Source organism: Ochotona princeps, unplaced genomic scaffold (assembly GCF_030435755.1).
Source record: "Ochotona princeps isolate mOchPri1 unplaced genomic scaffold, mOchPri1.hap1 HAP1_SCAFFOLD_138, whole genome shotgun sequence".
Classification (NCBI taxonomy): Eukaryota; Metazoa; Chordata; class Mammalia; order Lagomorpha; family Ochotonidae; genus Ochotona; species Ochotona princeps.
In genome coordinates, this window is record NW_026699349.1 from 275,598 (window position 1) to 296,595 (window position 20,998).

At 62.9% G+C, this 20,998-nt stretch overlaps 3 protein-coding genes across 8 annotated transcripts in view; 1 reads left to right on the forward strand and 2 right to left on the reverse strand.

Annotated features, from left to right (window-relative positions):
* Positions 1 to 3,881, reverse strand: part of EHMT1 (euchromatic histone lysine methyltransferase 1) — a 97,994-nt gene extending 94,113 nt beyond the window's left edge. For all 5 annotated transcript variants that reach the window (XM_058659734.1, XM_058659731.1, XM_058659732.1 and 2 more), the window contains exon 1: positions 3,800 to 3,881. In XM_058659734.1, coding sequence (XP_058515717.1) covers positions 3,800 to 3,862 — 63 coding nt within the window. In that variant the 5' untranslated portion in view covers positions 3,863 to 3,881. The remainder of the gene's footprint in view (positions 1 to 3,799) is intronic.
* A 1,939-nt stretch (positions 3,882 to 5,820) lies between these two features.
* On the reverse strand, positions 5,821 to 9,762 carry ARRDC1 (arrestin domain containing 1). 2 transcript variants are annotated; one of them, XM_058659750.1, is made up of 8 exons: positions 9,550 to 9,762; positions 7,889 to 7,999; positions 7,374 to 7,424; positions 7,132 to 7,286; positions 6,787 to 6,969; positions 6,523 to 6,696; positions 6,032 to 6,437; positions 5,821 to 5,959 (listed from the first exon to the last, which is right to left on the reverse strand). In XM_058659750.1, exons 1-8 carry the CDS (start codon positions 9,665 to 9,667, stop codon positions 5,892 to 5,894), a joined length of 1,266 nt encoding a protein of 421 aa, XP_058515733.1. In that variant the 5' UTR covers positions 9,668 to 9,762; the 3' UTR covers positions 5,821 to 5,891. The 2 variants fall into 2 exon arrangements, with proteins under 2 accessions (XP_058515733.1, XP_058515732.1); XM_058659749.1 differs by having other exon boundaries at positions 6,523 to 6,699; positions 9,550 to 9,761.
* Positions 9,763 to 17,023: 7,261 nt separating this feature from the next.
* ZMYND19 (zinc finger MYND-type containing 19) lies at positions 17,024 to 20,958 on the forward strand. The gene is made up of 6 exons (XM_004593409.2): positions 17,024 to 17,296; positions 17,815 to 17,874; positions 18,321 to 18,427; positions 18,685 to 18,825; positions 20,250 to 20,430; positions 20,574 to 20,958. The coding sequence occupies exons 1-6, from the start codon at positions 17,246 to 17,248 to the stop codon at positions 20,715 to 20,717; spliced, it is 684 nt and encodes a 227-aa protein (XP_004593466.1). The 5' UTR covers positions 17,024 to 17,245; the 3' UTR covers positions 20,718 to 20,958.
* The last annotated feature ends 40 nt before the right edge of the window (positions 20,959 to 20,998 follow it).

Sequence of the window (20,998 nt, forward strand, 5' to 3'; positions counted from 1 at the left end):
AAACATCCTTTTGGGTGTACCAGGACAGAGGTACCTTGCCTCCCCCACAAACTACAGACAAGGATCCCCCTTAGGCAGCCCTGCCACTCCACACTTAGAGTAAATGCTTTTGCTTCTCCTCTTTGCACAGATGGCAAACTCCACCTGGGGGACAGGGAGGGTTACAGAACACATGGACGGCGGGGGACAGTGAAGGTCATGGGGAGACAGGGAGGCCTGCAGAGCACACAAAGGGCGGCAGCAGGGCCAGGGCTCCGGAGGGGAGCACAAGTGGGCCTCCCACCAGCCACACTTCAGGCAGCCCCGTTGGAGGGTCAGAAAAAGAGCAGAGAAACAAAATAAATAAAACCTGTCTCCAGATGTCAGCACGTGCTGCCCTGCATGACAAACAGCAAAGTCGCAATGAGAAGGACGTCCTGGACACTCAGTGGGGACAGTCACCTGGACACTCAGTGGGGACACAGTCACGAGGACGTGCTGGTCACTCAGTGGAGACAGCCACGTGCAGGACCTCCTGGACGCTCAGTGGGGACAGTCACGTGCAAGACCTCCTGGAAGCTTAGTGGGGGCAACACAGACAAGGAGGAAGGAGGGTCAGTGACGGCTAAGTTGGCTAAAGTCATCTTGCACGCCCCAGGATCCCATGTGGATGCCAGATCGTATCCCAGCGGCCCTGCTTCCCTTCCAGCTCCCTGCCTGTGCCTGGGGAAAGCAGCTGAGGACGGCCCAAAGCCTTGGGACCCTGCGTCCGTGTGGGAGACCTGGAGAAAGTTCCTGGCTCCTGGCTTTGGATTGGCACAGCACCAGCCGTTGTGCTCACTTGGGGAGTGAATCATCGGATGGAAGATCTTCCTCTCTGTCTCTCCTCTCTGTATATCTGACTTTGTAATAAAAATAAATTAATCTTAAAAAAAAAAAAAAGAAGGCTAAAAAGAGAACTAGGGGGCCCAGCGCTATAGCATAATGGTTAAAGTCCTCACTTTGCACGCCCCAGGATCCCATATGGTTGTTTGCTCAAATCCCGGCAGCCCTGCGAAAGCAGTCGAGGACAGCCCAAAGCCTTGGGACCCTGCACCCACGTGGGAGACCCGGAAGAGCTCCTGGCTCCTGGCTTTGGATCGGCTCAGCTCTGACCACTGTGGTCACTTAGAGAATGAATCAACAGCCGAATATCTTCCTCTGTCTTCCTCCTCTCTGTATATCTGACTTTCCAATAAAAATAAAGTCTTAAACAGAGAGAACTCCCACAGGCATGGCGCTGGAAGAGCACTCACTGGCACAGCAGCCTTCAGGCACACAGGCATCCCGGGGCCTAGAGCACCTGCCAACTGCCCTCAGGAGCAGTGACAAGTGTGGCCACTGCCCGGGCCCTGGCTGCAGGGACGTGCCCCGCCACGCAGAACCAAACAGGCAGAGCAGCCTTCCTAACCCACCGAGACCAACAGACGTGAGCTCAGCTACCACCAGCTGCGCCACGTCGGGCCGCTCTCCTGGCTCAACGCCGCCCCGGCGTCACCTCCTCAATCTGCTGCCGGGATTCACTGCAGCGCACCTGCTCACAGGGTACACTCCTCACAGTACCCGCCTCACACGGTACCCCCTCACAGTACCCGCCTCACAGTACCTGCCTCACACAGTACCCCCACACAGTACCCGCCTCACACGGTACCCCCACACAGTACCCGCCTCACACGGTACCCCCTCACAGTACCCGCCTCACACAGTACCTGCCTCACACAGTACCCCCACACAGTACCCGCCTCACACGGTACCCCCTCACAGTACCCGCCTCACACAGTACCTGCCTCACACAGTACCCCCACACAGTACCCGCCTCACACAGTACCCCCTCACAGTACCCGCCTCACACAGTACCTGCCTCATACAGTACCTGCCTCACACAGTACCCCCACACAGTACCCGCCTCACACAGTACCCCCACACAGTACCCACCTCACAGTACTCCCTCACACGGTACCCACCTCACAGTACCTGCCTCACAAAGTACCCGCCTCACACAGTACCCGCCTCACACAGTACCCCCACACGGTACCCACCTCACAGTACCCGCCTCACACAGTACCCCCACACGGTACCCCCTCACAGTACCCGCCTCACACAGTACCCCCACACGGTACCCCCACACAGTACCCGCCTCACACAGTACCCGCCTCACAGTACCCACCTCACACAGTACCCGCCTCACAGTAACCGCCTCACACAGTACCCCCACACAGTACCCCCACACAGTACCCGCCTCACACGGTACCCCCTCACACGGTACCTGCCTCACACAGTACCCGCACACAGTATCCGCCTCACAGTACCCGCCTCACACAGTACCCCGCCTCACACAGTACCCCCACACGGTACCCCCTCACAGTACCCGCCTCACAGTACCCCCACACAGTACCCGCCTCACAGTACCCACCTCACACAGTACCCGCCTCACACAGTGCCTCCACACAGTACCCGCCTCACACAGTACCCACTTCACACAGTACCCACCTCACACAGTACCCGCCTCACACAGTACCCGCCTCACACGGTACCCCCACATGGTACCCCCTCACAGTACCTGCCTCACAGTACCCCCTCACAGTACCCGCCTCACACAGTACCCCCTCATACAGTACCCGCCTCACACAGTACCCCCTCACAGTACCCGCCTCACACGGTACCCCCACATGGTACCCCCTCACAGTACCCGCCTCACACAGTACCCCCTCATACAGTACCCGCCTCACACAGTACCCCCTCACAGTACCCGCCTCACACAGTACCCCCTCATACAGTACCCACCTCACACAGTACCTGCCTCACACAGTACCCCCACACAGTACCCCCTCACAGTACCCGCCTCACACAGTACCCGCCTCACACAGTACCCCTTCACAGTACCCGCCTCACACAGTACCCCCACACAGTACCCGTCTACCTCACACAGCACCCGTCTACCTCACACAGCACCCGCCTCACACAGTACCTGCCTCACACTGTACTCCCTCACAGTACCCGCCTCACACAGTACCCCCCCACAGCACCCGCCTACCTCACACAGCACCCGTCTACCTCACACAGCACCCGCCTCACACAGCACCCGTCTACCTCGCACCATGTCTGCCTTCCGGTACCTTCCCCAGCCGGGACCACCGCCCGGGCCTTAGGAGGGACCTGCTATGTGCCGGCTCCTAGGCACCGGGGGAGCAGGCTCGAGCCCGGGCAGGGCGCCGCCGCCGCCACCCGCCGCCCCAGGTCCTCCACGCGGGCCCCTCGCGCCCCGGCACGCTCAGGAAAACCGCCAAGCAGCGACCCAGCGCCCGAGTCCCTCAAGGCCTCGCCCGGCAGCCCCGGCCTTCCTCCGGGGGCTCCAGCCGATGGCCCCGGCCAGCAAGCCCAGGCCCCGAGCGCCCGCACGGCCGCGAGAGCCGCCAGCTCGCCGCGGAGACGCGGGGCGGCCCCGCCCGGAGCGCAGTGCGAGGCGGGCGCCGACGCGGGCCTCCCGGCGGCCGCCACGCTCCCCTTTGTCCCGCGGGCCCCGGGCTGGCGGCCCCCCGCACCCCCGCGCCCCCGCGCCCCCGCCGACACCGCGGCCCGCGCACAAAGCCGCCGGGCCGGCGCCGGGGCCTCGGCCGGGCCTGAGGCGGCCCGAGGCGGCGGGGACGCCGGGCCGCGCCGCCCCGCGCGCCCGCCCGCCGCCCCGCGCGCCACCCCGCCGGCCCCATGCCCGCCGCCCCGCCGCCCCGCCGCCCGCCGGCCCCGCCGCCCGCCGGCCCCGCGCCCGCCGCCCGCTCCTCACCTCGGCCTCCGCGGCGGCCATGGCCCGGGCCCGCAGCGAGGCCCCGCCCCGCCCGCGCGCCATCGCCCCGCCTCGCGGCCCAGGGCGGGGGCGGGGCCGGCGCCTGCGTCTGCGTCTGCGCGGCTGCCTGCGCCTGCGCGCTGAGCGGGCCGGCGCCTTCGCACGTTCGGGCCCGCCTCCTGCCCGGCGCGGGCGGCGCGTGCGCACGGCGGGCTCCCCGCCCTGCCGGGCCAGGGCTGGGGCGCGCGGGGCGCGGGCTATCCCGTCACCGCGTGAGCGATCCCGACTTGCAGCTGTGCCTCGAGCTGCTGCCGCGGGTGCCGCAGGGGCTCCCCTCGGGTGCAGAACCAGGCCAGGGGTCGCCCAGCGAGGGCGCGCGACACGACACGCACACCCAGCACACCCAGCTTGTGCTTTATTGTAATCTGCTGCATGCTCAAGGCTGTGTTTGCGCGGAGGGTCCTCCGGGGTTCCCATGCAGACGCCCCGAGCTGAGCGAGGCAGGCACGGATTCGGGAGCTGCCCTCCCCTGCAGTCAGACCCCGGGACGACTGGCCAGCCCGGGTCTCCCACACTCGCCCCGTCCCTTCCCTGGAACCCACAGGGGCTTGCCTCCTGGCCCGGGTGGTAAGCCGCTGCCACCTGCGACGGTTTCAGCTCCTGGGAAAGCAGCAGGGAATGGCCCGAGTGCCTGGGCCCCTGCACCCACGCAGGAGACCTGAACAGAGCTCCCGGCTTCAGCCTGGCCCACTCTGGCTGTTATGGCCGTCTGGGGAGTGACCCAGTGAGTGGAAGCTCTGTGTTAAAAGACACCGGCATGGCTCCATCCTTTCCTGCGGTTAAACCCTGTTCAGGAAAGTCGCCTATCCCTGGCTCAAGTTCCGCCACCCACCCGTGTCCTGCGCCATGGAAACCTCACTTCCCCACTGTGAGCCGAGGACACCGGCCTACGGGAGACAAAACCTGGTGAAGACAGGAAGGCCCTTTACCTGGCCAACGTGTCAGGACTGGGCTGCAGGGGCGAAGTTTCCAATGGCAATGCTTGCATCCTGGAAGAGACACCCCTCTTCTGTCCAGCTCCGGCTGAGGAGCACTCGGGCGGGCCGCCTGGTTCTTTGGTTTGGCCCTCATTGCTGTGGTGACCCCGGCCTCAGGCAGCCCTGGCACTACAGTGAGCACGCCCACACCCACCAAGCCCTTGCTTTGTCTGCCACTGCCCTCAGCTCTGCCACCTGTGAGCAACCTGCCTTGTCCCTCTCCACCAAGGTGGGCTTCCCTCCAGCAAAGGTCTCGCAGGTTAGCCCAGCGGTGGCCACCTTGCCATACACACAACTGAGTGAGCTGGGCACCTGGATGGCCAGAGGCGTGATTATCCAAGCAAAGTGTTGGCCCTGGCCCGGCAGCTGCCCCACCAAGGTGGGAGTGGCCAGTGGCCTGGCTCCGGCCTTCTGGATTGTCCAGGAAATGCAACCTGTGGGCCCTTGGGAGGGACAGAACACACCCCTCTCCCACAGCCTGCAGGTAAAGCAGCCGGTGCTCCCTGGGGGCTGAACAGGAATGAGGACTCAGCCCCTCCTCATCATGCCACGTGCTTTCTGGCTGCAGCAGGGTGCCGGCTCCACAGAACCTGCCTCTGGGTTCTTCCGCCCTCACATTCCAGACAATGGGCCCCTCCCTCCGGAACGCAGGGTTCTGGTGGCAGGAAACTCCCAGGTGGCAGACAGGCACCTGCATAACCCCTGCCCGCTGGTGGGGGAGTGCACCAGGGGCAATGGCAGCAGCCCAGGCTTTGCGGGAGGGGGGTGCACCCTGCAGGCCAAGGGAGGAGGGCCCCTGCGGCTCCTGAGCCTGATGGGCACGGGAGGTGTGGAGACAGGGGCAGGGTTGTGCCCGGGAGGCTGTCCTCGGCCCAGCACCGCAGGAAAGTACTTTATTCCCAGTCGCTTGGCGTCTGGGTCCCTGTGTCCACAGCACTGCCAGGAGGCGTGCTCTGTTGGCTGGGCAGAGGGCAAGGAAGGAGGCCGGGAGAGGCAGCACGGAAGTCGAAGGTTAGCTCCCAAGGGTCAGGAGGCAGGGAGAGGCAGCGTGGAGGTCAGGTCCCAGGGGTGAGGCTGCCATCAGCATTGGCAGCACAGCTCTGCTCATAGGACGGTGGGGCCTCTGTGGGGAGAGAACAGCGTGGGCCTAGGCTCACGGAGCCCCCGTCCCCCCAGGACCCACCCCTACACCTACCACAGGGGTAGCCCCATGAGCTATACTCTGGCGGGAGGCTCACGGAGCAGGCGGTGGCCACTGGTTCCCCAGAGCCCTCTGCGAAGTAGGGGACGGTGGCTCCGGTAGAGAGGCACAGGGGCGGGGCCCGGGGTACAGGGCTGCCGTCCTGGAGCTCAGAGCCCCGGGCTGCTGCTGCCTGCTGTTGGGAATGGCTCTGTGTGGAGAGGAAGACGGGGTCCGGGAAGGGGAGGCCGCCAGCCGTGGCCTCGGCCTCCTCCTGGGGTGGTGCAGAGGGCACCACGGGGCATGGAGCCATGGGACTCAGCCCTGGGCCCGGCTGGGGGCTCAGCATGCCGGGGTGCACAGCAATGTTGCCTACAAAGACTGGGAGTGTCACGGTGGCTTCAGGGGACCTGAGGGAGACCTGCAGAGGAGGGAACAGCATGAGACACCAGCCCCCTGCCCCAGCCTCCCCTCCCCCCCAGGGCCCGACCCCATCGGCCCAGAACCTGCAGGTAGTAGTCGATGTGGATGAGGCTGCAGCCCGGCAGGGCCGACTGAGGCAGGGCAGGCACCAGGATCTGCTCGTGCCACTGTGCCCGCCTCCAGGCCTTGACAGCGGCCCCCTCCACCTCGGCGATGGTCCGCACGTCGTAGATCCAGCGCTTAGCCTTGTAGGACACCTTCTGTGGGAAAGACCAGCCCGTGAGCCCACGCTAGCCATGACAGCCCCCCCGCCCCCATGCCACAGGGCGGCCAGGGCAGGAGCGGACCTGCAGCAGGCTGGCCACCACAGGGCTGGTGTCTTTGCCCGACTGGTTCTCAATGTCGGCCTGCAGCCGCAGCACCTGCCCCACCACGTAGCCGCGGAGGTCCGTGCTGGCCGTGAGCACCACACAGCCCGTCTTCACCAGCTTATAGGAGAACTTCTTGGTGGTGGAGGCCACGTTGGGTTGCTTGGGGGGCAGGAGGGAGCTCAGTGAGTAAGAAGTCAGGTCCCACCCAGCCCCACCACAGCGGTGGCCAGCTCACCTCGATGTCCCACCCAGCCCCACCACAGCGACAGCTGGCTCACCTCGATGTCCCACCCAGCCCCGCCGCAACAGCAGCCGGCTCACCTCGATGTCAGGGATGCTGTTGAGATCCAGCGGGCTCAGGATGTAGAACACACGGCTACACTTGTGGTCCTTGGAAAAGCGGGGCGTCTCAATGGTTGCCCTCACCTGGTACATAATCCTCCCAAAATGACCCTCGAAGGACGTGGGTGCTGTGGCTGCAAGAGAACAGGGACTGGCATGCTGCTCCCCTGGCTCCCTCCCAGGGACCGCAGCCCCCCAGGCCCATCCAGGCAGGCTCTCACCAGGAAGCAGAAACTGAAAGGGGAAGCTGTGCTCTCCAGCAGGCAGAGTCCCTGCAGAAACGGGGTGGTGGAGCCAGGCCTCAGGACAGGAGCCCTTGCCGTCCCTGCTAGCCCGCAGAGGGCTGATGAGCTCCCTGCACCTGACTCACAGGTCCCCACTGCACCCGGGCACTTACACTGCACCTGCTCAGTGCACACTGCCCTTCCCCCACTCCCCACTGCCCTCCACTGGCTCACACTGCCTCTTGCCAGCTCATGCTGCCCCTGCACCCAGCCAGTTATGCTACAGTGGGCTCCTGAGTCCCCTCCCCGTCTCCAGGTCACAGCCGCATAGCCTGGCCTGGCTTGGACAGGAGAGGCGGAGAGGAGGCAGGCCACGCCCAGACTCAGAGCCAAGTCTGGTACCCTGGAAGGCAGCAATGCCTCAGTGCCCACAGAGCCCGCTGTGGCAGAAGAGGGCAGACCTGAGAGGTAGGCAAGGGACTGCCCCAGGGCTCCTTGGCTCCCAGACTCACCCTTCTCAGCCAGGGACAGAGAGCTGTGAAAGTAGCTCTCCTCCACCACCCAGGCAGCATCATTGGCCTTGCTGGAGACCCCGCAGGAACCCGTGCAGGTCACCCGGATGGCTGCAAGGGGCAGACAGCGTGAGCACAGCCACCCCCCACACCCCAGCCCAACAGGAGGGGCCTGGCCACTGAGGGCCCGGTCCTGCACCCAGCTTCCCCCAGGGTAGGCTCGGGTCAGCCCTGTGAGCCACCTTAGTGCCAAGAAGGGAAGCCGCCCATTGGCTCCAGGAAGCTGGCAGCACAAGGCAGCAGGAATGTGGTCAGACTTGCTTGGGCAGTGACTCAAGGCCTAGCCAGCCTGCTCCCTACCGGGGCAACAGGACTCTCAAAGACACACAGATGGGTATGTGTGCCCGGAGCCTGCTAGGAGAAGGCCAAGCTGAAGCTGCCCCCATGGAGGGGGACTGGTCACCTGTGGCTACTGTCTGCCTTCCCTGCCTCCTTCACCTCCTGACACAAGCATCCCAGGGCCCCTTCACTCACCTCCTCCTCTCAAATCCACACCCACAGCAAGGTATGCTAAGACAGCTGTGCTACCTCGCCCTTAACCTTTGGGGTGACTAGGTGGCAGCGGTCCCACCTCACCAGCCATCAGCACACCCAGTGGCTGCCGTTCTAACCCCCCAGATGGACATCCGGCAGTCAGGCATGCTGCCGTGTCCTGGTGAACAGGTCGCAATGCGGGCTGACACAGGGCCTGGGGACCTAAGCCCTGGTGGTGGCCCAGGCAGCGGCAGGCTCCCACACGGCAGCAGACACAGTCACAGGCCACTGCCCAGCCTGGATCCAGCCCCAGGACACTGGGGTAACCCTAAGAGGCCCCCAGAGAGGACCTGCCAGGGAGGCAGCCTCTGGCCCCTGTGCCAAGGGAACCCACCCTCAGCAGGGCCCTCACCCAGTGCTCACCTGCCACCTCCTCCCCACAAGGGTCAGGCGAGTGCTGCCCAGGGAGCTTGCTCACACCCACCCGGGCACTGCCAGCTCAAGCCTTGGTTGCTCTGAGAACCAACGGGCAGGAAAGGGGTGCTGGACACAGAACAGGAATCTTCCCCCTTGTCTCCTACTATGTGGCAACACAGATGGGGGGCAAGCAAGCAGCTCCCCGCCTTCACTTCCTCTACTGGGCCCCACAGCTCCGGCTGCTGATGGCAAAGTGGGTACTCGCACCAGTGTGTGCCCTGCTGTGTCCCGTGCAATGTGGGTGCCCAGCAGCCCAAGGCAGGTCCCACCTGGGGGGCCCTCCTGCCTCCCACCTGCATGTGGGAGCCAGTCTCAGCCCTAGGCTCAGCTCGTGGGCTCTCTGCGCTGACCCCTGCCATAGGCACATCCATCCCACCTGGTGCGCTCGGTGCCCGAAGGCGGACAGCGCCGTCCCCGCCCGGGCAGCCCGATCGCCGGACCCCCGAGGGGACAGGCCGAGATCACAGAGCACCCGGTGGAAGGACGTGGTCCCACACACACAGCCCGTCCCCGGCGGGTCCACACGCTGCACCTGCCGCGCCTGAGGGAGCGGCGGGCGGGCAGCAGGAAGCCGGAAGCCCGGCGGCCCCACCACTCGCCCGGCCGCCCACTCGCCCGGCCGCCCACTCGCCCGGCCGCCCCGCACCCACCTCGGAAGGCCAGCGGCGCGGCCAGGCGCACGCGCACCGCCCCGCTCAGCGGCTCCCCGGGGCCGTAGACGGCCCGGCCGTGGCTCAGGCAGATCTCCAAGAGCTGCACCCGCCCCATGCCGCTCTCCGCCGCCTTCCGCGCCCGCTCCGGCCCCCCGGGGCAAGCCGAGCCGCGGCGAGGGCGCCCCCTGCTGCCCTGGGGGGCCCGGGGCGGCTCACCTGCCGGACGGGGCGGTGCCGGCAGCGGAAGAGCCCGCGGCGAGAACGGCCTCCCCCGTCGCCCCGGTAGGCCCGGCCCTCCGCCCGCCGTCCGCCCGCCCCGTCGGTGTCCCCCACCCGCTGGGCCGCCCCGCCAGACGTCCCAGGGGTCAGGGCCGGCCAGCCCCGCCCACGCGACGCGCCCACCGTGGCACCGCCCCGCCCGAGTCGTCCTGGCTCCGCCCTGCCCACCGTGCCCTACTGTGGCCCCGCCGCTCCCACCCTGAGTCCTGAGACGGGACAGGGCAGCCTCCAGGAGCCGGCCCACTATGGACGCGCCCACCCCGAGTCGTCCTGGCCCCGCCCCGCCGACCATGGCCCCGCCCCTCCGCAGCTGGCATAGCCCCGCCTTCCAGAGCCAGCCTAGTCCCACCCCTCTTAGTCCCTCCTCCCGAGCCAGCCCGGCCACGCCCCCTGAGCACTCCCGACCACGCCCCCAGGCCCGCCCAGCACCGCCCTTCGTGGCCCGGCCCCGCCCCTCATGGCCCCACCTGGCCCAGCCCTTCCTGGCCCCGCCCCTGAATCTTCGTGGCCCCGCCCCCGAGCCCGCCCGGCACCGCCCTTCGTGGCCCCGCCCCCGAGCCCGCCCGGCATCGACCTTCGTGGCCCCGGCCCCGCCCCTCTCGGTCCCGCCCCCCCTTTCGTGGCCCCGCCCCCTCTTGGTCCCGCCCTCCCCCCCCTCCCGTCCCGTGCACCTGCAGGCCCAGGGCGCCCCAAATCCCAGGTTGGTGGAGCGAGGAGCCCAGCCCAGAGTTGAAGGTGCTCCGCGGAGGCTGGAACGCGGTGTCCCCAGTTTTCCAAGTGTCCCACACCTTCAGGGTAGGACGCAGCGCACCCCATACAGGAACCACGACGCTGCCTGCTTGTCCCCTTGCTGCCCTGGACGCCAGTGGACACCCTCAGGCCCGCTCGGGACCAGGCCAGGGGGCAGTCGGGGCTGGGTGACCACCGGAGGCTGAAACCCAGGGAGGTCCAGGGAGTCCGGCGGTCGGTGGCAGCCCCACAATGGAACCCAAGTCTGCAAGCCGGTGTCCCATGGGGCGCTGCACTTCCCATCCAGCTCTCTGCTAACAGCTTGGGAAAGCAGTGGAAGATGGCCCAGGCCACTGGGCCCTGCCTCCATGGAAGCTCTTTATGGCTCTCTCCTCTCTGTAAATCTGACATTCCAATAAAAATAAATAAATCCAGGGAAAAAAGGACTTGCACTGTGTTGGGTGGGTGAGTACTGGTGCCTTCATAGGAAACACCTTGACAGCTAGGGCGGCAGCAAGCATACAGGAGGTGCCCCAGCGGAGAGGACCTGCTGGGCTGGCCAGCAGTAGCAGGACTCAGAGCTGAGCCCAGCCCCAGGGACAGACAGGACAGAGTCCTCTCCTGGACCTGCAGGCACTCTGTTAGCAGCAACAGAGAGCTGGAACCTAAGTGAGGTGTTGCCAGAACAAAATTCTAGAAGCCAGCATGGACTAGCGGGCCAGGTGCAGGAGGTGAGACTCCTGCAGGGTCACGCCGCAGACCACCTGGTTTGCTGACTCTTGAGAGCTGACTGGCTGCTCTCAGCCACTCGGGGGGAGCTCAGCAGCTAGCAGGAAGGCGCCCCAAGCCAAGGGGTGGGGGCAGTCCCAGCCCACGTTTTGCTGGGCTGCAAATCAGAGGGTCGCTCACTCCCTCACTCTCCAGGTAGGAAGCAAAGGTCAGGAGGAAGGCAAAGGGTTGGGCACAGCTCAAGGGTGTGCCTGCAAGGGGTGTGGCTAAAACCCTGAGATTCCAGGGGAATCTTGGCAGACAACTTCACAATGCAAGAGGGAGGGTGGTACAGTGGCCCAGCAGCTAAATCCTCACCTTGTGCGTGCCAGGATCCCATATTGGTGCTGGTTCAGGTCCCAGGTGCTCACTTCCCACCCAGCTCCCTGCTTGTGGCCTAGGAAAGCAGTCGAGGACGGCCTTGGGACCCTGCACCCACGTGGGAGACCCAGAAGAAGCTCCTGGCTCCTGGCTTCAGATCAGTTCAACTGGAGCCATATGGCCACTTGGGGAGTGAACCAGAAGGCAGAAGACTTTTCTCTGCCTCTCTTTCTCCCTGTAAATCTGACTTTCCAATAAAAAGAAATAAACATTTTTAAAACGTGATTTATGGTTTTATTTGAAAGGCAGAGTGACAGGGAGGGAGAGATCTTCCATCCACCGGCCCACCCTGCACGTGGCTGCCTCCAGGTCTCCCATGAGGGTGCAGGGGCTGCTATCACTGCCTTGCACAGTCATAAGCAGGGAGCTGGATCACGAGCCAGCAGGCAGAACAGATGCCCACCCTGCACTAATGGGGTTCAGCTGTCCCAGAGCTGGCTCATCCCGCTGCCCCATACCCCTTGTAAATGCACGTGTCCCACTTCTCAGCCTGTGCGCTCAGCCAAGGGGTGACAGCTCCAGGTTCCCGACTTAGGCTCAGGCTCGGCTGCTGGTGCACGTGGAAAGTAGACAGATAGACAGCAGTGTTTGCTCTCTCCTCTCACTCCCACCCGCCATCCCTCTGGTTCTGCCTTGAATACATACAATTTATAATACATTTTTTTTTAGCAGCCAGCACTGCAGCATATCTGGTAAAGATACCACCTTCAGTGCTGGGAATCCTTATAGATACCTGTTCAAATCCTGGCTGCTCCACTTCCCTTCTGCTCCCTGCTTGTGGCCTGGGAAAGAAGATGGTCCAAAGCCTTGGAACCCTGCACCCACGTGCGAGACCCGGAAGAAGCTCCTGGCTCCTGATTGGCTCAGCTCCAGCTGTTGCAGCCATTTGGGGAATGAACCAGTGGACAGAAAATCCTTCTCTCTGTATATCTGCCTTTCCAATAAAATTAAATAAATCTGGGCCTAGCACAGTAGCCCAGTGGCGAAAGTCCTTGCCTTGCAGTGCCAGAATCCCATTTGGGTGCCAGTTCTAATCCCAGCTGCTTTGCTCCGCTTCCCTTCCAGCTCCCTGCCTGTGGCCTGGGAAAACAGTGGACGGCCAAAGCCTTGGGACCCTGCACCCACGTGGGAGACCTGGAAGACACTCCTGGCCCTGGCTTTGGATCGGCGCAGCTCTGGGCGTTGTGGTCACTTGAGGAGTGAATAAGCAGAGGGAAGACTCTTTGTCTCTTCCTCTCTCTGTGTATCTGACTTTGCAATAAAAGTAAATAAATAGTCTTTACAAAGGGTAGCAGAAAGGGAAAAGTCGGCATGCTTCTAGCCACTGGCTAACCTTCCTGCCACACAGGCACAGGAACCCAGCTTCCTGAGGCCTCACTGCCTTAGCAGGAAGCTGAGGCAGCAGCTGGGGCTGGCAAGCACAGCCAAGCACTCCAGTGCAGAGCGTGGGTGTTTCAGCATTGGGATCAACAGTTGATTCCCCACCAAGGTTTATTTAAAGATTGTTCTTTGTTTGCTTAGTTTTGAATTTATTTATTTAAAAGGCAGAATTGCAGAAGAGGGAGACTGAGCCATGTTCCATCCACTGGGTCTCTCCCCGGAGCCAGAAGCAGCTTCACCATGTGGGCTGGACCACTGTCTGCTACTTTCCGAGGAACATCAGCAGGGATCCAGACCAGGAGTCAGGAGCTCCTTCCAGGCCTGTCACCACAGGAGCTGCTTCCCAGGAGCATCAGCAGGGAGCTGGGCAGAAATGAAGCAGCTGGGTTTGGAAACGCTGCTCCCATTGGATTTGGGCAGTGCAGATGGTGACTCACTGCCCTGCCTCCATTGGGCTTTAGGGGGATGTATGCTAACTGGAAGGGGGACAGCACAGAATAAGAGGAATCTGGGCCCCAACATTCCATGGGTAAGAAGTGGGCTGAGAAAGAAAATGAGATCGCATACAAGAAAGGAATCTACAATCCTACGTTTACAGCAGCACAATCTACAATAGCAAACACAAGGAAACAGTCCACATGCCTGTGGAAAAAAAAAAAGAGTGATTAAGAAACCATATTATATCTATTCTATGGAATACTACTGAGCCATTAAATTCTACCATGTGCAACCAAATGGTCCTAACCTGGGCCCAGCACGGTGGCCTAGTGGCTAAAGTCCTCGCCTTGCACTCACTGGGATCCCATATGAGTTAGGGTTCTAATCTTGGCTGCTCCACTTCCCATCCAGCTCCCTGCTTGTGGCCTGGCAATAGAGGATAGCCTAAAGCCTTGGGACCCTGCACCTGTGTGGGAGACCTGGAAGAGGCTACTGGTTTCAGATGGGCACAGTACTGGCCGTTGTGGTCACTTGGGGAGTGAATCATCGGACAGAAGATTCTCCTCCCTGTCTCTCCTCCTGTCTGTATATCTGCCTTTCCAATTAAATAAAAATACATCTTTTTCAAAAATTGTCCCAACTATAGACCATCATGCTTGGTGAACTCAATCAATCCCAAAAGGACATCATGTTCTCTCCAATATAAGGGAATGTTTATGCAAAATATGGGATAAATAGCCATTTTAATACTGTTTTTGTTTTTATTTTCATTTCTTCAACATAATCTTTTCCCTTATTAAATTCTTCACTGACTCATCGGTCAGGCAGCAGCATCACTTTCTCCAAGATTTTGTTTTCTTTTTCATGTCTTCATCAGCACACTGGTCATTCAGTAACGTGATATTTAACTTCATAGCATTGCAAAATTTTTAATTTTTTCCGTTGCTGATTTTGCTTTATGGCTTTTCATCTAAGGAAATGCATACTAACTGTGTGGTAGAGACACCACACACAGTTGTCAACAAAGAATGCAGTGTGCATCTCTACTTCAAAAACACAGATGGGCCCTGGTGCAATAGCATAGTTGTTAGTCCTTGCCTTGAGCACGCTGGGATCCCATATGGGCGCCGGTTCTAGTCCCGGTGGCTCCACTTCCCATCCAGCTCCCTGCTTCTGACCTGGCAAAACAGTTGAGGACGGCCCAAGGCTTTGGGACACTGCACCCTCGTGGGAGACCCAGAAAAGGCTCCTGGTTTCGGATTGGCTCAGCACCAGCCGTTGCGGCCACTTGGGAAGTGAATCATCAGACAGAAGATCTTCCTCTCTGTCTCTCCTCCTCTCTGTATATCTGCCTTTCCAGTTAAAAATAAATTTTAAAAACAAAACAAACACAAATGGGTCCCTGCATGGTGGCCTAGTGGCTAAAGTCCTCGCCTTGAATGTGCTGGGATCCCATATGGGCACCAGTTCTAAATCTGGCAGCTCCACTTCCGTTCCAGCTCCCTGCCTGTGGCCTGGGAAAGCAGCCGAGGACGGCCCAAAGCCTTGGGACCCTGCACCCATGTAGGAGGCCCGGAGGAAGTTCCTGGCTCCTGGCTTCGGATCAGTGCTGCACTGGCCGTTGCGGTCACTTGAGGAATAAAACATCAGAGGGAAGATCTTCTCTTTCTTCCTCTCTGTATATCTGACTTTTCAATAAAAATAACTCCTAAAAAAAAAAAAAACACAGATGGACTGTCAATCATGTTCTTTTTTTTTTAAGATTTATATATTTTTATAACAAAGTCAGATATACAGAGAGGAGGAGAGACAGAGAGGAAGATCTTCCGTCCGATGATTCACTCCCCAAGTGAGCCGCAACGGCCGGTACTGCTCCAATCCAAAGCTGGGAACCAGGAACCACTTCTGGGAAGTGGAGCTGCTGGGATTAGAACCGGCGCCCATGCCGGGGCGTTCAAGGCAAGGACTTAAGCCGCTAGGCCACACCACCCGGCCCTGTCGATCATATTCTTATGTAATCTTATCCTGTTTGTTTACCACCTGGGGGAGGTGAGTTCACGGGGAGCACAGGTGGGGGAGGTGAGTTCACCCCTCTCAGGTGGGGGGTTCAAGACAGAGCCCTGGCCAGGCACTGGCCGCACTCCGATGGGGCATGAAATTTCGTATGTCTCTTCCTGCCATTTCCCTTCCTGTTTTTGGACACAGGCTTTGCCAAGTTGAGGTGTGGGGAATAACTAACTCGCAAGGTTAGTGTTGGCACAGGCGTCCCCCAAGAGTGCATGTCAGGTGGGAACCTGTGACCACCTCTAAAGGTATCCAGGTCTGGGCAGCACTGCAGTGTGGAGGGCCGCTGGGGCCAGAGTCATGCCAGCTGATGCTCGGCCTGTGGTACCCGCGCCCCACCCTGGCAGGCGCTGGGTGGCGCTCCAGCCATGCCAGCTGATGCTTGGCCTGCTGGGGCCAGAGTCATGCACGCCCCTGCTGCTCCACGTGCCATCCAGCAGCTGAGGGTGGGCCGGGGGCTTGGGACCTGCACCTGCTTGGGAACCTGAGACAGAGCTTCTGGCTGCTGTGGGGCCCAGCCCTGGCCGCTGTGGCCACCTGGGAGGTGAACCTGTGCACCCAAAAAGATTCCATCTTCCTCTCTAACTTCGCTTTTCAAATAAAAAAACAACGGAGTTGGCGGCTGCATGCAGGACAACCCGAGGACTTGCGCTGTGTAGGGGCTGAACCCGGTGACCACAACGCTGCTCCACGGGCCCCTCCTGGACACTGTGCTTCATGGAACCTTCACCAGGCAGCCGAGCTCCACCGCAAGCCCTGGCAGGCAGGTGGCACTCAGCAAAACCCTTCCAAACCAGTCAGGAAGGTGGGCGCTGAGCGGATCCCTGGGGCGGGCATGCCGGGCGCCCCCCACAGCCCGCGCCGCCCCACACCGCACCCAACACTCAAACCCTATATCCCGCACTCACCCCACACCCAGGGCCGCACACCCCGCACCTGCACCCCACACCCCGTACCCCACACCCAGGGCCCTGCACCCCGCACCTGCACCCCTCACCCAAGGTCGTGCACTCCACACCCCACACCAGCACCCACACCCAGGGCCGCACACCCCGCACTTGCATCCCACACCGGAACCTCACACCCCGCACCCGCACCCCACACCGGAACCCCACACCCCGCACCCGCACCCCACACCGGAACCCCACACCCCGCACCCGCACCCCACACCGGAACCCCACACCCCACACCCGCACCCCACACCCAGGGCCGCACAAAGCTTCCCGCGAAACTGACGTCGCGCCGGCCTCGCCGCGCAGGCGCCGCCCCCGGCCGCGCCCCTCCCCCGCGCGCGCCCCGCCGCGCAGCGCGCCTGCGCGCCAGCCACGCCGCCGTTGGTCGCTGCGCGGCGGCGCGCGGCGGCCGGCGCGGGCGCGCCCCGGGATTGGCCGGGCGGCGGCGGGGGGCGTGTCGGCGCCGGCCCCGCCCCCGGCTGCGCTCGCGGGGTGCGCGCGGCGGCGGCGCGTGGCAGGGCCGGCGGGCGCGAGGCGGCGGCGCGGCCCGGGGTGTGGGGACGGCCCGAGCCCGGCGCAGCCTCGTCCCGCCCGGAGCCCGCCCGGAGCCCGCCCGGAGCCGGCCCGGAGCCCGCCCGGACGCGCCTCGGCCCGGCGTCCCCGTGGGAGTGGAGCGGCGGGCCGAGCGCGCAGGCCCGGCCATGACCGACTTCAAGCTGGGCATCGTGCGGCTCGGCCGGGTGGCCGGGAAGGTGAGCGGCCCGGGCTACGCGGGGTCCAGGCGGCGCCCCGAGCCGCCGTAGGTGGAGGCCGCGCTGGGCCAGGCCCGGGGCTGCACCGTGCTGGCTCCTCGTGGACGGGAGGCCGAGGCCAGGAGGGCCGTGCTGGCCCCGCGTGGACGGAGGCCGAGGCCAGGAGGGCCGTGCTGGCCCCGCGTGGACGGGAGGCCGAGGCCCAGGGCTGCACCGTACTGGCCCCGCGTGGATGGAGGCCGAGGCTCAGAGCCGGGGCAGGGCGTGTGGGACGGTGCAGGTCTAGGGCACCGTTGGGGAGCCCTGCGCCTCTGAACGCGGCCTCATCGTCCTGCAACTTCCGCCTGGGGCGGACAGGTGGGCATCCAGCCGATGGGCCAGCTTGTCGATCCCCGCGCAGCACGGAGCAGTGGCCACACAAGAGACCCGCTTTCTGCATGGTCCAGTGGGGCGCAGGCTGCCCCGCCAGGCCCTCCCTCAGGCCCAGAGGTGACACATTCTGTGGGTTTGACTTGCAGACCAAGTACACGCTGATCGACGAGCAGGACATCCCGCTGGTGGAGAGCTACTCCTTCGAGGTGAGGCGCAGGCCAAGCCGGCCGCAGAGCCCCACACCCATCCCCCGTCCCGTGGCCTCCGTCCCCCTGTCCTGTGGCCTCCGATCCCCCGTCCCATGGCCTCCGTCCCTTTCTCATTGATGGGAGATTGTCTTTTACCCATCATGTTTTACAAGGAGCTGCTTGTGAGTTTTGGGTTTGTTTCAGGTTTATTCATTTGGAAGGCAGGATTACAGGCAGGCAAGGAGAGGACGGCTCTTCCGTCTTGGCCACGATGGCCAGAGCTGGCCCATCTGAGACCAAGGGCCGATAGCCTCCTCCGGGTCTCCCGTTTCAGTGCAGGATTCCAAGCCCTTGGACCTTCTTGCACTGCTTCCACAGGCCGCCAGCGGCAAGCTGCATGGGGAGCGGGCCGCTTGGCCCGTGGCCTGCAGGAGGCTGCTTCACGGCCCTTCCCTGTCCCTCAGGCCCGCATGGAGGTGGATGCGGATGGAAATGGTGCTAAGATCTTCGCATATGCCTTTGACAAGAACCGAGGCCGGGGGTCTGGCAGGCTCCTGCACGAGCTGCTGTGGTGGGTGCCCCTTCCCCTTCGTCACTGACCCCCAGGAGGGGCCACGTGCAGAGCGTGGCTCCTCAGACCCGGGGGTGGGAGGGCTCCCTGGGTGTGTTGACCCCACGGGGCCGTTGACCTGGTTTGGGGGCATCCGTCCTGACTCTGGATTGCTGGGCTCCCTAAGCTGGGGGCCACAGGCAGACATGCACGACGGGCCTGTCAGTGGCATGAGGGCCACCTGGGAGCCGGGGCCCAGAGCGTGGTCTCTTTGCCAGGGAGCGGCACCGGGGTGGCGTGGCACCTGGCTTCCAGGTGGTACATCTCAACGCAGTGACCGTAGACAACCGCCTGGACAACCTACAGCTGGTGCCCTGGGGCTGGCGGCCCCGAGCCGAGGAGGCCTCCAGCAAGCAGAGGTGAGTCTTCTCGGCCGTGCTGCCCTCGGGGGGAGGGGAGAGCCCATGAGGGTTCTGGAGCCCTGGGGAGGGGCTCCCTGCTGTGCTGGAGAAGTAGGTGGTGGGGGAGGTGGCGATGCCGGAGGTGGCTGGAGGCTGTGGTCATTTCTGGCACAGGCAGTGCAGGGGTCACTCCCAGACACAGGCAGACTGCTGCCGCACGGGCCCTTAGCTGGGCAGGGCCTGCGTGGCCCGCACACCACAGCTTTGGCCACTGGGCTCGTCTCATGCCGTGATGTTGGGTGTTGAATATTTGATGAGAGTTTTCCGCCCACCGGTTCACCCCCAGGTGACTGCGCATGGTTGTACAGTGTTTACCCTTTTGGAAACTATGATGGCCTGGTGTTGGATGCAGGAGCCAGAGCTCAACTTGTGGGAAGCAAACAGGATATTGGCCCACCTAGGCTGCTGGCCCACCCTGGAGCTGCAGGCTGGCTCAGCGCTGGCAGGGCCAGGGGTGCCCCAGGAGCTGGGGTGGGGAGGGGTCTTTCAACAAAGAGAACCAGGGTGGGCTGGTGTTGGTGTAGCGGGGTACGCTGGCCTGGAGGATCACTGGCTCACGTGCTGGCTGCTGACGCAGCTGAGGGCAGCAGAGGAACCCTGACGCTGCCGCTCATGGGAGACACTGGGGTGCAGGTGCCTGTCCCCGGCTGACCTGCCCCTGGCCGCTGTGGCCACTGCGGGGGGTGGGAATCAGTGGGCAGTCTCTGGTTATACTTTTCAGGAAAACTGATTTTGAAAAAGAAACAGAGCTGTGTTACTGCAGGGAGGGTGGGTTTCTCCATGCCGCACAGGCATCTCCCTTAGGCACCATGCGCTGACCTGTGCCTGTGGGGGGGCTCATGCCAGCCAGCATGGCTTGAACCTGGTTGTGCAGGGAGGCCTTCTTTGGCAAGGAGGTGGCTGCATTTGAACCTGTGAAAGGCAATAGAAGCTGCCCGTGTGGCCTGCGTCCTGACCCTTCCCTCTTCAGAAACAAACACGAACAAACTGACCCTGATCAATATTTTAATGTATTATTTGGAAGGCAGAGGATCGCCTGCTGGCTTGCTGTCCAAATGCCCAGAGCAGCTGGGGCTGGGCATGCCAGGCCAGGTGTGCAGAGCCGCCTGGGGTCTTCCAGGTGAGGCAGCCTCGACCGCCCAGGTGTGTGTGAGTGCAAGCTGGAGTCGGACCTGGGCCTTCTGTGCAGAATGTGCCAGACGCAGGCCCACCTTCGCTCTTTAAGCGGGGACAGTCACGGGGTGGGACAATCCAGGCCACGCTGCCTCCCCGACCTGCCTCTGGGCCTCAGTCCTCCGCAGAATTGGGCCCGTGGAGGGGGTGAGCGTTTCTGGAGGGGAAGGCTGCAGGCCAAGCGTGATGAGGCGTCCGCTGCTTTGCAGGGAGCAGAGCCTGTACTGGCTTGCCATTCAGCAGCTTCCTACAGACCCCATAGAAGAGCAGTTCCCCGTCCTGAACGTGACCCGGTACTACAACGCCAACGGGGACGTGGTGGAGGAGGAGGAGAACTCTTGCACCTACTACGAGTGCCACTACCCGCCCTGCACGGTGATTGAGAAGCAGGTCTGTGCCACCCGAGTCTGGCGGGGGGCTCGGTGCCCATGCCAGGACAGTGGGGGCAACTTCAGTGCCCATGCCACTAGGACGGGTGGTGTCTGTGCGTGCCTGACGTGACGGTGACCCACAGCCCATGTTCTCTGTTCCAGCTCCGGGAGTTCAACATTTGTGGACGCTGCCAGGTGGCTCGCTACTGTGGCTCCCAGTGCCAGCAGAAGGACTGGCCGGCCCACAAGAAGCGCTGTCGAGAGCGAAAGCGCCCCTGCCCGCATGAGCTGGAGCCCGAGCGATGACCGGGGGGGCGTGGGGCCGCCCCTTGGGCACGCTGCGAGACTGGCGCCTGGACCTGAAAGTGGCCGCGAAGCCAGTGGCCATCCCACAGCTGCCGGGGTCCAGCAGCCCCTGGCGCCCTCGTTATTTATATGTTAATATGTTTGTAAACTCATGTACAGTTTTTTTGGGGGGTGGGGCAGTGGGAAGGGCAGAAGTGACAAATAGAATCATTTACTGTGATCCTTGGATGGCACAGGGTCAGACCACATGTATGAAGTCTCTCTTGGGCACCCGGCAGAGC